Genomic DNA, 18,056 nt, shown 5'->3' with positions numbered 1-18,056 from the left:
CCTAACACCTAACGCATGCGCAATGTCTATCTACCTGTCAACCGCGGTCCGTGATCCCCCGCCGCAATCCCTAATAAAGTGTTTAACCCCTAAACCGCCGCTCCCGGACCCCGCCGCCACCTAATAAAGTTATTAACCCCTAAACCGCTGCCATCTACCTTAGCTACCCCGCCGCCATCTACCTCATCTACCCCGCCGCCATCTACCTTACCTACCCCGCCGCCATCTACCCCATCTACCCCGCCGCCATCTATCTTACCTACCCGCCGCCATCTACCTTAGCTACCCCGCCGCCATCTACCCCATCTACCCCATCTACCCCGCCGCAATCTACCACATCTACCCCGCCGCCATCTACCTTAGCTACCCCGCCGCCATCTACCCCGCCGCCATCTACCCCACCTACCCCACCGCCATCCACCCCATCTACCCTGCCGCCATCTACCCCATCTACCCCGCCGCCATCTACCCCACCTACCCCGCCGCCATCTACCTTAGCTACCCCGCCGCCATCTACCTTACCTACCCCGCCGCCATCTATTTTAAAAATATTAACCCCTAATTTAATCCCCCTACACCGCCGCCAGCTATATTAACTATATTAACCCTAATTATATTAGTGTTAATATAGTTAATATCGTTATTATATTATATATATATTAAGTATAATAACCCTATCTAACTCTAACACCCCTAACTAAATTCTTATTAAAATAGATCTAATTAATATTAATATTATTAATTATAATATTCCTATTTAAATCTAAATACTTACCTATAAAATAAACCCTAAAATAGCTACAATCTAATTAATAATTACATTGTAGCGATTTTAGGGTTTATATTTATTTTACAGGCAACTTTGTATTTATTTTAACTAGGTACAATAGCTATTAAATAGTTATTTACTATTTAATAGCTACCTAGTTAAAAAAATTACCAATTTACCTGTAAAATAAATCCTAACCTAAGTTACAAATACACCTACACTATCAATAAATTAAAGAAACTACAAATATCTAAACTAAAATACAATAAATTAAACTAAACTAAATTATCAAAAAAAAAACACAAAATTACAAAAAATAAAAAAAATATTACAAGATTTTTAAGCTAATTACACCTATTCTAAGCCCCCTAATAAAATAATAAAGCCCCCCAAAATAAAAAAAATTCCCTGCCCTATTCTAAATTAAAAAAGTTCAAAGCTCTTTTACCTTACCAGCCCTTAAAAGGGCCTTTTGCGGGGCATGCCCCAAAGAAAACTGCTCTTTTGCCTGTAAAGATAAACACAATACCACCCCCCAACATTACAACCCACCACCCACATACCCCTATTCTAAACCCATCCAAACCCCCCTTAAATAAACCTAACATTACCCCCCTGAAGATCTCCCTACCTTGTATTCACCCAGCCGGGCAGAACTCTTCATCCGATCCGGGCGATGTCCAATCAAGCGGCAGAGAAGTCTTCTTCCATCCGGCAATGTCTTCAATGAAGCGGAAAAGAAGTCTTCTTCCATCCAGGCGAACTCTTCTTCCATCCGACGATGTCTTCAAGCAAAGCGGCATCTTCAATCTTCTTTCTTCGCTCCTCCTCCGCGGAGCATCCATCCGGCACGAAGACTAAACGAGGAATGAGGTACCTTTAAATGACGTCATCCAAGATGGCGTCCGTCGAATTCCGATTGGCTGATAGGATTCTATCAGCCAATCGGAATTAAGGTAGAAAAATCTGATTGGCTGATTGAATCAGCCAATCAGATTCAAGTTAATTTGATTGGCTGATTCATATGATTTACATTCACCATAAGGCTCTCCTAGCAAGGACTGCCAAAGACATGCTTTTGATATTGATCTTCATAATATAATACACAGCATCACAAATAAAAGAATTGTTGTATATGAGCAAACCTAAAAGATTCTCACTGTCAGAATCATCCGAATACTGTTCTGAAAGAATAGATAACCAGTAAGTTGAAGCAGCAGCCACATAAGCAATATAAATAGCTGTCCTAAGCAAATACCCTGCTTGTAGAAATGTCCTTCTATGAAAAGACTCCAATTTTCTATACAAAGGGGTTTTAAAAGAATTATTGTCTTCCAAAGGGATAATAGTATGCTTAGTATGCTCAGTGGAAATAGCGCCATCAAATTTAGGAATAGTTTCCCACAATTCAACATTAGCAGCAGGTCAAGGATATAACTTTTTAAATCTTGCAGAAGGATTAAATGAATTACCTGGTTTAGCACAATCCCTAGAAACCATGTCAGAGACAGCATCAGGGATAGGAAATACCTCAGGGAGCTTAACAACAGTCTTAAAAACAGAATTTGAACAATAACAAGGCTAATCCTCAGAAACCTTAGAATCTTTAACACCTAAAGTAAGTAAAACATCAGAAGAAGAATAGTCATCACCAGAGGAAACTTCCCCTTCTGAAAACATAACAGTATCCCTAACTTCAAGAGACATAGTACTAGTAGAAGGTATAATCTGAACTGACTTTTTACAGTTACTTGAAGGGGGAGAGCAGCCAGCGGCTCAGTAACAGCACCTCTGATGAGATTTTCCACATTGGGCGATAAAACAGTATCATTCTTTTTCTTTTTATAATTTATTTAGGTCCAGCAAAGTATACAATTGTACAGTTCAATATTTGTGCGCCACGCAGGGCAGAAAAATGTATATCATAGAACAAAGAAAAAACAAACAAAAAACAACAACAACAAAAAAAAAGATATCATCCATATTATATCAGTGTTTACAACAAAAATATGAATAAATGGAAGATCTTCAACCTTCTACCCTTGAGAAAAAAAAAAAAAAAAAATTGTATACAGTGCTGGGATTTTATCATTTAGTGCAGAGTAAATTAACAATAATACACAAACAAAAATATCTGTGTCTTCTCCCTTAGAAGTATACAACGTCTTAAAAATTAATTATAATAAACGACTCTGCTATAGAAACATTGGTAACAATAGAGAACAATGTGCTCTAGAGATTAATACCTAGTAATAGGCCTATAAACCTATGAAACTAGTCTAAAAATAATTGTGTATCTCGTATGAAGCAATATGCTAAAAGGAAAGAATATAAAGAGGGTTCTACTTCTAAGAATATTACATTGATACGCTTATTTGTCATATCTCAAATGAGTGGAGGTTATTTAGTCATGTATAATGTTACATAGACTTATTTAAGACAGTAGCATAGCAATTATAACCTACTATAAGTCGATGCCACAAATTTTATTTATCAAATAGATCTAATCAAAACTAGCACAGAAATTGTACTCTACTTTTTAGGCAAGGTCTGAATTCTAAGAGCGGGTCCATTACTAATTTAGGTATAGGTTAGACAAACGGATAAGACAGAAGACAACATAAACAAGAAAAAAAAAAAAAAAGGGTCTCTCCCAGAGTGAAACCAGGAATTTACCGCCAGTGCGGCGGGAAGCATTCCGACTGCAGCTATTGAAGGAAGAGAGCAGAGGAGCGAAAAGGTTTTAGAATCTGTGTCTTAGTGTCCAGAGGAAGAGATTGTATAACCTTCTCCCATTTTTTGAAAAAGAGTTTTAATTTATTATCAGTATATATTATTGGGTCTTGTTGGTCTAGTAGCATTTGGTATAACATATTCTTAATAAAGGCCGAGATAGAAGGCGCCTTTCGGTCTTTCCATGATCTTAAGGTCATTTGTCTTGCAACTATTATAGCTAAGTTAACTAGCTGATAGTTTTGGGAATTTTGTGCTGTAACTAAAAAGATCACTGAATAAGCGTCCAAATGAATTTTCAAAGGGAGAAATTTGTTTAGCCAAAAATTTACCTGTGCCCAGAGTTTCTGTATTTTCGGGCAAGAAAAAAAAGCATGGAAGAGGTCAGAGGCTGGATAACTACATCTTGGGCAAATATTATTAGCTAGTGGGTAGCATTTGGCCATCTTTTTAGGAGTAATATATGATCTGTTTAATAATCTAATATGGGATTCTCTGAAGGATATCCCTTTTGTAACTTTAGTTATCTTTAAGAAGCTCTCATTGAAATGGTCAAAATTAAGATTAGGAAAGTCTACCATCCATTGATGAAATAAGTTTACCTTTTTAACTATTGCATCCTGTGAGATTAAGAGGTTGTAGATAAATGAGATGGAATGAAAGCCTAATTTAAAACGGTTCACAGCTGCACCCAAATTCCCCGCTGACCAGGGATATGGTTTAATAGTCTTTTAGATTAAATGAAATGACGCATCTGTAGGTAAGCAAAGAAGGATTTGTGTTCTAGGTCAAATTCTACTTTCAGACTATCAAATGATTTGATCGTTTTTAGCTGTGGATCAATTATTTGGGATATATAATTAAGCCCCTTTTGTGACCATTTTTTGAACACTGCTGTTTGAAGAGCAGAGATAAACTCAGGATTGCCCCTAATTGGGAGATATACATATAGCTCTATATTTACTTTTAAAAATTTACAAACTTGATGCCAAGCTAAATGGATATTCATTATCGTGTATTTTGGTATTCTCTTTTTGGTAAGTACATCCATTTTTGAGTGCAACAACGCTTTGAGGGAGTATGGAGAGACCAACGCTTCTTCTGTTGCTAGGTTGGTGATAAATTCTGACTCAGAGAGCCAATCTAGAGCGATTTTGCTTAAAGTTGCCCAGTTATAGAGCTTGATATTAGGGAGGGCAAAGCCACCATATTTTCTCAGGTGAGATAGCTTATTAATCGATATACTGGGTCTTCTTTTGCCCCAGAGAAAATGTGATCACTTGGAATTGAATTTATTAATATCTTGAGTTTTTAGAATTATTGGAACATTTTGAAGGGCAAATAGCAATTTGGGGGATAAGACCCTTTAACCAAGGCTATTCAAGCTGAGAGATTTAGATGCAGTCTGGTCCAATTCTGTAGTAAGGAAGAACATTTTTGCCATAAGGGCCGGAAGTTCAATTCATACCAATCGTTAGGATTTTTGGAAAGAAAAATACCTAAATATTTGATTTTATGTTCTGCTTGAATAAAAGGATTTAGGTACAGACTGTCCTTTTTTTGCAATAATCCATAAGAGTTCTGACTTTTGAAGATTAATTCTATATCCTGAAAACTTACCAAACTCAGCTATGATCTCTAATAAGCAAGGAATATTTATTTTAGTGTTGCCCATATAGAAGAGTATATAATCTGCATATAAAGATAAGATATGTCATTCCCCCCCAATAAGACACCTTCTAGTGTGTTTCTACAAAGTACCACTAATGGTTCTAAAGCTAGATTAAATAGAAAGGGGGAGAGTGGGCATTCTTGCCTAGTACCCTTAAAAAGAGTTATACTAGGAGAAAGGATTCTGTTTATGTTCAATTGTGATGTTGGATTTTGATAGAGTGTCCTTACAAATTTAGAGAAACCGCCTACAAATAAAAATTGATCTAGAGTGGTGAATAAGTGGTCCCATGAAACTGAGTCAAAAGCTTTTACTGCATCAACAGTGAACAACGCAAAGTATTCTTTGACAGGATTTTTATTCTTATAAAGAGAAGTGAAATGTTCGATTAGGACCATAGCTAATCTAATGTTTCTTTGGGATGTTCTCCCGGACATGAACCAGGTTTGGTTGGGCCCTATTATCTCTCCAATAAGAGGTCCAAGTCTTTTTGAGAGAATACTAGTTAGTAGTTTGTAGTCAGTGTTGAGCAGAGATATTGGTCGGAAAGAGTCCATCAAATTAGGATTCTTATCTTTTTTAAGAAAAAGGGTTACGTTTGAGGCAGTGAAATATTTAGATGGTTTTATTCCCTGTATAAAATAGGTGTTAAAAAGTTTAACAAGAAGAGGAGCTATGTGTTCCTCTAGAATTTTATAAAATTCAACAGGTATTTGATCCGGCCCAGGGGCTTTACCGTTCGCAGAGTTATGAATAGCCTGCAGAACCTCCTCCAAGGTAATATCTCTGCTCAGCACTGACACCTGATCTAATGATAACTTTGGCAGCTTAATCTTCTCCAAAAATGCTTCTTTTGCTTCTAAGTTAGGTGAGTCCGGAGCGTATAATTTTTGGAAAAATTTTAAAAAATGGGACATAACATCTTTCAGTGAACTATAATTGACTCCCTCAACTGAGATAGCTCCGATATAATTGTTATTATATCCTGGATTTGGCTATTTTAGCTAATAATTTGGCTGATTTCGGGGAGAATCAGTTATAAATTGCATTATGTTTAATGCCTTTTTGTACTACTTGTTGATTAAGAAAAGTTTCCCTTTCATCCTTAGCTTTTTGATATGACAACCAATTAACTCTAGTAGGCGTTTCTATGTATTTTGCATAATGGTTCTTAACAGAGTTTGTTAGTTTAAGATCCCTATTAGTAGCAATTTTCTTTCTTTTGGACATATATGCAATAATTTCTCCTCTGAGAATCGCCTTTGCTCATTCCCAGAATATTTCCGTTTTAGACAGATAATCAATATTTCGGTTTTTAAATTCTCTCCATTTATATAATAGCCAGTTTCTAAATTTTATATTGGATTGTAGATAAGAGGGGAAAAAAAAACTTCCCAGTTTGTCTCTTCCAATTGGGGGTCATTTGGATGAGGATAGATATAACTGCATGATCCGAAAAGAGTATGTCAGAGATATTGGAAGATATTTCAGCACCCAGTAATGATTCATGAATCAAGAACATATCGATTCTAGAGAATGTTTTAAATGATTTTGATTCACATGAGAAAACTCTTTCATCTGGGTGCTGAAGTCGCCATATATCTCTGAGTTTTAATTTTTTTGCAAAGTTTGTAACCAATTTGGCTTCTTTGACATATCTCTGTCTATTAAGTACCTTTAAGTGGTCTAAAAATGGGTTGAAGACACAGTTAAAATCTCCTCCGATTATTAGTTGAGTATCTGAAAACTCTATTAGTCTAGTAAATAATTTTTCCCAAAATGTGGGATTAAAATCGTTTGGGGCATACAACTTGCAAAATGTAAAGTTGGATCCCTGAATTTCTATTTTCCGAATTAAGAATCTGCCTTCAGGATCCTGGATTTGAGTATCTATTTTAAAGTCTAAGTTCTTGTTGAATAAGCAGGCTACTCCTCTCTTCCGCCCAATCGCTGGAGTAGCTATCACTTCCCCTATCGAACCAATCCGTAGCTTGTCAGCCTCTATAGTATTTAAATGGGTTTCTTGAACGAACACAACATCGGGAGTAAATTGTTTAAGGTACTGCAGAATTATTTTCCTTTTAATAGGGGAGGATATCCCTCCCACATTCCAAGAAAGGAGCTTAAGCATATTTTTCATAGTAGCGACAAAGTGTATGTATTAAAACTTCTGGGAGAGATCAGAAGAAACTAGAAGGAATAAGTGACGGGACAGAGAAAAAAAAAAAAATACGATCCAGCAGTAAAAAAAGAGAAAAAGAGATGGTAATGTCTTAACTCTTTATACCTTATTATTTTCGATGAATTGCCTAACTTTCTCTTCACTATCTAAGATGATTACGCTAGAATTATGCATAACTTTTATTTTGGCTGGGTAAATCATGGTTGCCTTAAATCCTAATTCTATTAATTGAAAGCAGAGAGAGGCAATAGCTCGTCTGTTTTTGGAAGTTTCATTAGAGAAGTCCTGAAAAAACAGGACATTATTGTGTTCAAAGCTAAATGGCATGTGCTGTCGATATAGTGTCAACAAGTTCTTTTTATCTTGGTATTTAAGGAATATTATTATAATAGGTCTTTTTTAAGATTGGTTGTTTCTAATCGTACGGGGACCTAGTCTGTGTGATCTCTCTATAGTATATGGTAAATCTTTTTCTGGTACTCTCAGTGCTTGGGGCAATTGGATTGAGACCAAATGTGCTAAGTCTGCATATTCAGCTGTTTCAGGGATTCCTATTATTTTCAAAACTACTTTAAAACAGTATCATTCTCCTGTAATAAATAAACAGAAGGAGTAGTAACACCCATAGAAGCAGCATTAGGTTGGTTTGAATGCATTAACATTTTTAAACAAGAGTCACAGAAATAAGCTGGAGGAGAGACATCAGCTACTTTACAATAAACACACAAACTTTGTAGTAAGGTGTTCAGGAGACCTCCAAGGCAGAACATGCTGTGATCTACAATTTCATTGCAGAAAATGCAGCATGTCTGCATTAACATTTTTAAACAAGAGTCACAGAAATAAGCTGGAGGAGAGACATCAGCTATTTTACAATAAACACACAAACTTTGTAGTAAGGTGTTCAGGAGACCTCCAAGGCAGAACATGCTGTGATCTACAATGTCATCGCAGAAAATGCAGCATGTCTGCAGTAAGAAGAGAGCAGTGCCAGTTAAAATAAAATCTGTGGCTGCACTTTTTTATTTCGACCTGTAGGTGTCACTGTTCAATTCTATCTTAATGTAAATACAGGTAGCCCTCAGTTTACGCCGGGGTTAGGTTCCAGAAGGAATGGTTGTAAATCAAAACCATTGTAAATTGAAACCCAGTTTATAATGTAAGTCAATGGGAAGTGAGGGAGTTAGATTCCAGGCCCCTCTCATAATTGTCATAAGTAACACCTAATACATTATTTTTAAAGCTTTGAAATGAAGACTTTAAATGTTAACAGCATTATATACCTTATTAAATAATCACACAACAGACTGTATCATCAAACTAAGTTTAATGAACAAAACATTTTTTTACTTGCATTTTTCTCCAAACAGTTATTTGCATTGTTAGCATGTTAGATAATATTGGGTCTGCACCTATTCGATGCATTTCAATCTGGAGTGATTAATAGGCAGTTAAGCACCCTCACCTCAAGCAGCTGGACAGGAAGATAATAGGGAAGTGGCTGCTAGATCTTGTTGCACGATAGGTCTGGTCTGCTCTGTGTACACAGATCAATTTCAGTCTGCTAAGTTGCATAACTTTGCTGCAACACAAGCGGACAGCTCAACCTACTGGCTATTTTAATTAGTGCACTGCTTTTCAATAGCAGTCACATGACTGAAAAAAAGGTTGTTATTCTGAAACGGCGCAAATTGAACCGGCGTAAACCGAGGGCCACCTGTAGTTACTGTGTTCCTCTATCTTCACTTTACTCTTCCTTCCTGAACTCCAGTGATGTGCAAGGAGATACCACAAAGCAGAAAATGTAAGTTAGGGCTTAACAAATTTCTTCTAAGTCTAAGAGCCAACCAGAAAACTAAGAAGACAATTTTTCTGTCTTTAAAAAAGAAAGGTCCACAAATAGTGTAGAACACACTGGTGATGGTAGCTACTAAAAGGAATATACTCACAGACAAAGCTGTAAAACAAATCTTCTGATATTTATTAAAAAAAGCAGCTTCAAACTTCTGTTCCATTAAACAGAAGGTTTACTTACAAACATATTTTCATATAAAAGCTCAACGTGTTTCAACAGGTATCACTGTCTTTTTCAAGAGCATAAAAAATACAGAGCTTATTGGGGCAAAAAAAAGGAGCCACAAGCCATATATAATATACGTCCTTCTGACAAGCACTGCACTCTGAGGGGAAACCAGGCCTCAATATAGACTGAGAACCCCTCTCTCTGAAGAATCAAATGCACATCTTCATTTTTCGACCACCTCCAGCGAAGGAAAAGTAAAGACTGAGGTACATGTGAGTTGGGAGGGGTTTTATAGAGCTTTTGGGGTTTGGGAATCTTTGCCTCCTCCTAGTGGTAAGGAAGAGTAATTCCCAGGAATAATGGATTGTGGAAATATCTGTTTTCCAGCACTTATCTTTTGTTTTCATGAAGGTTAGAAAGATCCCATTTAAAAAGTCTGTGACTATGGGTTTGTTTTTGTATGCATGTTTAACTAGATTTTGCTGTTATATTGTGCAATAATTCTGCAGATTTTACTCATTAAATGGTGACTTAACATAAAAGAAGTCAGAAATCACCCAAACTGCCATACAGCTGTACACAGGAAGTTTACTGGATTTGGATAGGAAGCATTATAAGTTACAAAGTTTTGTGAAAAGATCTCTAGTTGATTTAATAGGGATTACTGGCAAACATAAATAAAACAAACAAAAAACATATTATTTTATTAAAAATAATGCCATCCAATGAGGTTAGAACCAGCTATTAAAATGGCCAACGCATTTCATTCATATCCACCATAATCAAAGATTAATCACTAATTCCATACCACAATATGATTGGTTAATCTTATCAATGTAAAGAAATAGGGCTATATCAGGTTTTTGGGTGCAAGTTAAATTACGTACATATTACAAGTTGAAAGTAAACTCAACAGCTCAAGCGCAATGCCATTTTACACTCAAAGTAATAGTGTGCACCAAACACAACAAATTCATTTAAAAATACAGTTACACTCATATAACACTATCTTATAAAACTGATTCATATAAATATTATTTAAAAAGTTATAGGGTTAAAAGGTATATGTATATGACAAGGTTAATAACTCTCGTCAGCAATGTCCACTTGGTTAAACGCGGTCGGGTTAGCGTGCGAGTACAGGTGCAATATATTTTTTTTTATAAAATTTGTGGCTCCATTAAAATATTTGGGGAGAAGTTAGCGTGGTTGCAATATCCAAAGTCAAGCTGTTAGCGTGCGTCGGATTTCACACACACGCAACGTTTTTACTTTCAATTTGTAATATGTGCGCCATCCGAAACACGTGCAAAAAACTAACTTCTTGCAGTGTTAGCTCTAAACAGTGAGCGCTAATTAGCATGCCACTTGTAATGTAGCCCATAAAACACATACAATGACATGATTAATGTCATCACGTTAAATCTAAAAATAAGATAATTACCAAATAACCCAGCATGTCAGTGTGAGACTAAAGAAATTAGTTTTTTTGTATTAGGCAAATAAAATAAAATAAAAAAAGCCCTAGGTTATTGTTGGGTTTATCAAAGAGGACATTAATTGTAAACTGAAAACTGAATTCTCCGTAAAAATTTTAATTCTGCAAACTGAAAAACTTAACAATGTGCTTCTGTTATTTATTTTGTAGATTTTTTTGTCATTCAATCTGAAAATTGTAGTTTCCCCCATGCCTCCATATAGATTGGAGTGTATTCCCTGGACTTTATAACCCTGACCCTCCTACATGCTGCATAGTCGTTGGTTGATCTATGCTCATTTACCCTAGTCCATAATTGACTGCAACTGGAGCTTACTGTTTGTACTTGAACCAGCTAGTAATATAAACTAAATAACAATTTTCCTGCATTATCTCACACTTACCTCTAACAGACACTTCTCTAGACTCGGGGCTTTCCATAGATTCATGTTGCCAAGTCACACACACTTTAAAAGCCGGATCTTTGAAGAGATCACCAGGGATCTTACATTTGCTTTGAATACTAAAAGTTTTATCAGGATTATTTTTTAACTCATCTTCTGAGGTCCTGTCCTCTCTGGACTCTTTCCCATCACAGCCCCAGCTTATCTGGATATTTTGTGGATAAAATCCTTGCAGATTCACTGACAGCTGCACATCGTCTGGCTCACAAAGTGTGAATATTACTGGCTCCAAGATCTTAGGTTTTGCTAAAAGATAAAATCAGTAGATGACAGAATTAGGGTTTCACTCTGTCCTGTATGTTAATTACTCCTGTATGTATGTTAATTACTCATGTATGTATGTTAATTAATTGCTCTTGTATGTATATTAATTAAAGGGAAAGCTCTACACCTTAGTAATCTTAAAGTCTTACCTTAGACTAAGCTGCAAATAGCCCCCTGCACCCCTTTCTATATCATGCAGCAGTTTCAGTTAAAAAGTTATTTAAAAAAAAAATATCGGTTCTGACCACTTTGAAATGGCTGCCTAACTCCGCCCACTGATGACATCACGATCCGAGCTGCATGGGCACTCTGCTGAATAGCGTTGACAGTCTGCTGAATCCCACTAGTGAGCCTTTTGTGATTGGACTCCATATGTAGCTTGGATCGTGATGTCATCAGTAGGCAGTTTGGCGGCCAATTTAAAGGTGGCCAGAAATTATATTCTTTTTAAAACAACTGTTTTTTACTATCACTGCTGCATGATATAGAAGAGGGTACAGGAGGCTATTTGCAGCTTAATCTAAGGTAAGACTTTAAGATGACTAATGTGTAGACTGTCCCTTTAAGTAAGGATGTTCCCCCAAACAAAACATCATTGGTTACTTGGCTTATGTGACCAATTAGTAGCTTCACCATACAATTTATTGGACACTACAGGAGGTTTATTTACTGTTATTTTGTAGTGCATTTGTTGTAATGCTCACTAAACAAAAAAAAGTGTAACATTTTACAATACAAAGTAATGTATACAGTATATATTACCTGTGAAGCGCGCAAACACAAATGGAAAAGCCACCTGATGCAGTACTTAAAGGGGCAGTAAACTTACAAACTAATGTTATATAATTCTGCACATAGTGCTTATTAGCTTAGGGGCACATTTATACTTTAAAGTATTTAGAGAAATTGTATCTAAAACCTCCTTTTTACCAGAACGCCGCTCCTTGATCTACTGAGCGGGTCTGGTTTTTACACAGCGCATCACGGCAACACTATATGCCCGGTCGCGCCATTAAAATGAATGTAGCTCGCTCCCGTTCTGGTCTAGTTTCCAATTTACATCTACTATCAAATTTGCTTTGTTCCCATGATATTCTGTGTTAAAGAGATACCTAGGTAGGCATCTGGCGCATTACATGAGAGGAAATAGTGCTGCCATCTAGTGGATAGCATTCTAGCAAAACTGCTGCCATATAGTGCTCCTTAGCATACATCCCTGCTTTTCAACAAAAGATATTAAGAGAACTAAGACAATTTGATACAAGAAGTAAATTAGAAAGTTGCTTAAAATCGCATGCTCTATCTGACTCATGGAAATACATTTTTTGGCTTCATATCCCTTTAATTCACCATTTAATAAAAGAATATAAAATACACTCACAGCATAGCACATTATATGATAGCACCTTGTTCCTTGGCACAATAAAAAGTATGAACTTCGCACTGGAGCACTCCGGGTGTGACATCACCTGCTGTACTCTTGATTGCTCTAGACCAGTGATGGCTAACGAGGCAGCCCTGATGTTTCAGAACAACATTTCTATGATGCTCAACTAGACTGCAGAGTGCCTTAGCATCATGGGAAATGTAGTTCCTAAACATGTGGGGTGCCAAGTTTAGATATCACTGGTCTAGACAGTTCTCATGCTCTCCATGATGGGATTGTTGATATCAAACTGAACACAACCTCAAAGCATTTCCTGACCCTCTCTGGTCATTTTCTCAAGATTGTGAGTGTATTTTGTATTTTTTTATTTAAGGGACATAATACTCATTTGCTAAATAATTTGAAAGTTATGCAGCAAAACTGTAAAAAGCTGACAAGAAAATATCACTTGATCATCTCTAAGTAAAAAAGGAACATATTTTACCTCAACATTTCTTCCGCTCACCAGAGTAAGTGCTGTGTAAACAATTATACTTCAGCTGTTGTAACGTTGCAAGTTGAAACAAACAAACAAACAAACAAAAAATAGCTAATCAGCTTCAGCAATACTTTGCCTTTGCTGTGATCTCATGAGATTTCCTAGAACTTCCTTAAAGGACCAGTCAACACATTAGATTTGCATAATCAACAAATGCAAGATAACAAGACAATGCAATAGCACTTAGTCTGAACTTCAAATGAGTAGTAGATTTTTTTATAACAAATTTCAAAGTTATGTATATTTCCACTCCCCTTGTACCATGTGATAGCAATCAGCCAATCACAAATGCATATACGTATAGTCTGTGAATTCCTGCACATGCTCAGTAGGATCTGGTGACTCAAAAATTGTAAATATAAAAGACTGTGCACATTTTTTTTAATGGAAGTAAATTGGAAAGTTGTTTAAAATTACATGCTGTATCTGAATCAGGAAAATTTAATTTAAGCTGAGTGTCCCTTTAAACTGAACAGGAAAATAACATGACTGTGCCTGCACATGCCAGATGCACACTCCTTTGAAAGTCCGGGGAATAGCTTCCTGCTTAAAGTCTCTTTACAGTGGGGTGTGAATATTTGAGGTAAAATATCTTCTTTTTTTACATAGAGATGTGTTTGCGCTCTTCACAGGTGATACGTGTTTGCTGTGGGTAAGTAAACTACCCCATACATTCTGGATGTTTGGAATTTGATTTTATGAATTTTTATTCTTTCACAATGAAGATTTGGATGAATTTCTTTCCAAACTAAATGAACTGGAAGTTAGACTTTTTCATTTTTTAAATACTTTATTGTTATTATTTATAGTATGAGTGACCAATTGTACAATTGCATTTTTGTGTGTATTTTAATGTATAAAGTAAGTGAAATTATCCTTTTTCTGAAAATATTTAAAATAGTGAGTGTGAAATATTCACAGTGAGTTTATAACAGCAAAATAACTGCACATCAGTTTTGTACTGGTAGAAATATAAAGATATTTAGACAGATAGATGTATAATTAGATATTTAGATAGATAGATAGATAGATAGATAGGTAGATAGATAGATAGATAGATAGATAGATAGATAGATAGATAGGTAAATAGATAGATAGGTAGATAGACAGATAGATAGATAGATAGATAGATAGATAGATAGATAGATAGATAGATAGATACAGAATAGATATAATAACACAAAGATACAGAATAGATAGATTAAATAGATTAAAATAAAGAAAAAACGGGTGATCGTTACCATAGATAGATTTGAACTGAAATGTTCTCTCCGCCTTCTCTTTCCCGCACACAAACCTACAGATAATGGATGAGTCTAGATGCCTTGATACAGATGGAATGAAGCTTAGAGAAGTTGTATAATCACAAGATCCCTTTTCCCCTGGTTTATCTGTTCTCTCATTGGTCATCTCATATTCCTTGGCCATGAGAGGCTCTTCCTCTTCTGATTGCACCTTTGTAAAGTCTGTGATCTCACACATTGTGCCATCTTTATTCTTTATAATCCATGCCGCTTGCACATCTTTAGTACAGTGAGATGCTGTGCAGTACAAAGTAATCTTCTCTCCATCAACCCAAGAATCAGGACCCTGAATTTTATTCATTATAAATGCTTTTATACCTATAGAATACAGGATACACAGAAATGAGCTACAGTGAAACTGGAGATGCCTTCTTATGCTTCAGTTCAATACTGAGTAATGATAAATCAGCAGCTGATAGTACGTGTGCCTTACCTTTCTTGTGTCTGCAATACAAAACAGCACCAATTATAGCTCCAATAAACACAAGAGCTACAAGGATCCCGACCAACAAAAACACATTAAATCCGCTCTCATTGGCTCCTAGAGGGTTCAAAAAGAAAAATAGTCAAGGAAATTAGTAACTGTAAAATTTTCCAAAAACATTGATGCAAAGGCATCTACTTATCAAGCCTTCAACTTACTTGCATTCGCCGGCACCAATATGCTCACTTAAGTTCGCCTAACATCGCTGCCACGGACCTGAATACGCTCTCCAAAGTTACCAAAAAAGCTGTCAAAAAGCTGCGCACCAAGTACGGGGCAGTCATCGATCTCGCTGCTCTTCGGCTTTTTCCCAGCTTTATTGGTATACTGTCACTAAACACCGCCACTATACTACACTGTTTTACCCCTATCCCGCTGCTCACGGACCCCGCCGCAACTAAAGAAAGTTAATTACCCCTAAACCGCCACTCCCGGAGCCCACCACTACTCTAATAAACTTATTAACCCCTATCCTGCCGCTCCCGGAGCCCACCGCCACTCTAATAAACTTATTAACCCCTATCCTACCGCTCCCGGAGCCCACCGCCACTCTAATAAACTTATTAACCCCTATCCTGCTATACATTGTAGCTAGCTTAGGGTTTATTTTTATTTTACAGGCAAGTTTGTATTTATTTTAACTAGGTAGAATAGTTACTAAATAGTTATTAACTATTTAATAACTACCTAGCTAAAATAAATACAAATTTACCTGTAAAACCTAACCTAAGTTTCACTAACACCTAACATTACACTATAATTAAATACATTACCTAAATTATATACAATTATCTAAAGTACAAAAAAAAAACACTAAATTACAGAAAATAAAAAAGAAATTATCAGAAATTTAAACTAATTACACCTAATCTGATAGCCCTATCAAAATAAAAAAGCCCCCCCAAAATAAAAAAAACCCTAGCCTAAACTAAACTACCAATAGCCCTTAAAAGGGCCTTTTGCGGGGCATTGCCCCAAAGTAATCAGCTCTATTACCTGTAAAAAAATAAATAAAAACAACCCGCCCGACAGTAAAAGCCACCACCCACACAACTATCCCCCCCAAAAAAATACAAACTAATACTAAAAAAACCTAAGCTCCCCATTGCCCTGAAAAAAGGGCAGTTAGCTCTTTTGCGGCCCAAAGCCCTAACCTAAAAATAAAACCCACCCAATACACCCTTAAAAAAACACTAACCCCCTGAAGATCACCTTACCGGGAGACGTCTTCATCCAAGCCGGGCGAAGTGGTCCTCCAGATGGGCAAAAGTCTTCATCCAAGCCGGGCAGAAGTGGTCCTCCAGACGGGCAGAAGTCTTCATCCAACTGGGCAGAAGTGAACCTCCAGACGGGCAGAAGTCTTCATCCAGACGGCATCTTCTATCTTCATCCATCCGGCGCGGAGCGGGTCTATCTTTAAGACATCCGACGCGGATCATCCTCTTCTTCCAACGTCTTCTTACTGAATGAATGTACCTTTAAGTGACGTCATCCAAGATGGCGTCCCTTAGATTCCGATTGGCTGATTGCATCAGCCAATAGGATTTTTTCTACCTTAATTCCGATTGGCTGATAGATTAATATATTAACACCTAAACCGCCGCATTCCTGCCTCACAAACATTAGTTAAATATTATTAACCTCTAATCTGCTGTCCCTAACATCGCCACCACCTACCTACATTTATTAACCCCTAATCTGCCGCCCCTAACATCGCCACCACTATACTAAAGTTATTAACCCCTAAATCTAAGTCTAACCCTAACCCCCCCTAACTTAAATATAATTTAAATAAATCTAAATAAAATTACTATAATTAACTACATTATTCCTATTTCAAACTAAATACTTACCTGTAAAATAAACCCTAAGCTAGCTACAATATAACTAATAGTTACATTGTAGCTAGCTTAGGGTTTATTTTTATTTTACAGGCAAGTTTGTATTTATTTTAACTAGGTAGAATAGTTACTAAATAGTTATTAACTATTTAATAATCTACCTAGTTAAAATTAATACAAATTTACCTGTAAAATAAAAACCTAACCTAAGTTACAATAATACCTAACACTACACTATAATTAAATGCATTAAATACAATTAAATAGAATTAAATTAAATTATCTAAAGAACAAAAAAAACACTAAATTACAGAAAAACAGAATTTATGTTTACCTGATAAATTACTTTCTCCAACGGTGTGTCCGGTCCACGGCGTCATCCTTACTTGTGGGATATTCTCTTCCCCAACAGGAAATGGCAAAGAGCCCAGCAAAGCTGGTCACATGATCCCTCCTAGGCTCCGCCTACCCCAGTCATTCGACCGACGTTAAGGAGGAATATTTGCATAGGAGAAACCATATGTTACCGTGGTGACTGTAGTTAAAGAAAATAAATTATCAGACCTGATTAAAAAAACCAGGGCGGGCCGTGGACCGGACACACCGTTGGAGAAAGTAATTTATCAGGTAAACATAAATTCTGTTTTCTCCAACATAGGTGTGTCCGGTCCACGGCGTCATCCTTACTTGTGGGAACCAATACCAAAGCTTTAGGACACGGATGAAGGGAGGGAGCAAATCAGGTCACCTAAATGGAAGGCACCACGGCTTGCAAAACCTTTCTCCCAAAAATAGCCTCAGAAGAAGCAAAAGTATCAAATTTGTAAAATTTAGAAAAAGTGTGCAGTGAAGACCAAGTCGCTGCCTTACATATCTGATCAACAGAAGCCTCGTTCTTGAAGGCCCATGTGGAAGCCA

The 18,056-nt window shown here is 36.6% G+C and overlaps 1 protein-coding gene across 1 annotated transcript in view; it reads right to left on the bottom strand.

The window, feature by feature from the left end:
- LOC128641641 (uncharacterized) overlaps positions 1 to 18,056 on the bottom strand; it is a 505,331-nt gene that overhangs the window by 428,922 nt on the left and 58,353 nt on the right. The window contains 3 exon segments of the mRNA XM_053694177.1: positions 11,261 to 11,566; positions 14,751 to 15,131; positions 15,247 to 15,354. Of these exon segments, the coding sequence (XP_053550152.1) occupies positions 11,261 to 11,566; positions 14,751 to 15,131; positions 15,247 to 15,354 (795 nt within the window).

Source organism: Bombina bombina, chromosome 11 (assembly GCF_027579735.1).
Source record: "Bombina bombina isolate aBomBom1 chromosome 11, aBomBom1.pri, whole genome shotgun sequence".
Taxonomy (NCBI): domain Eukaryota; kingdom Metazoa; phylum Chordata; class Amphibia; order Anura; family Bombinatoridae; genus Bombina; species Bombina bombina.
The sequence above is the reverse complement of the archived record's forward strand: the minus strand, read 5'-3'. Positions and strand labels throughout refer to the sequence as shown.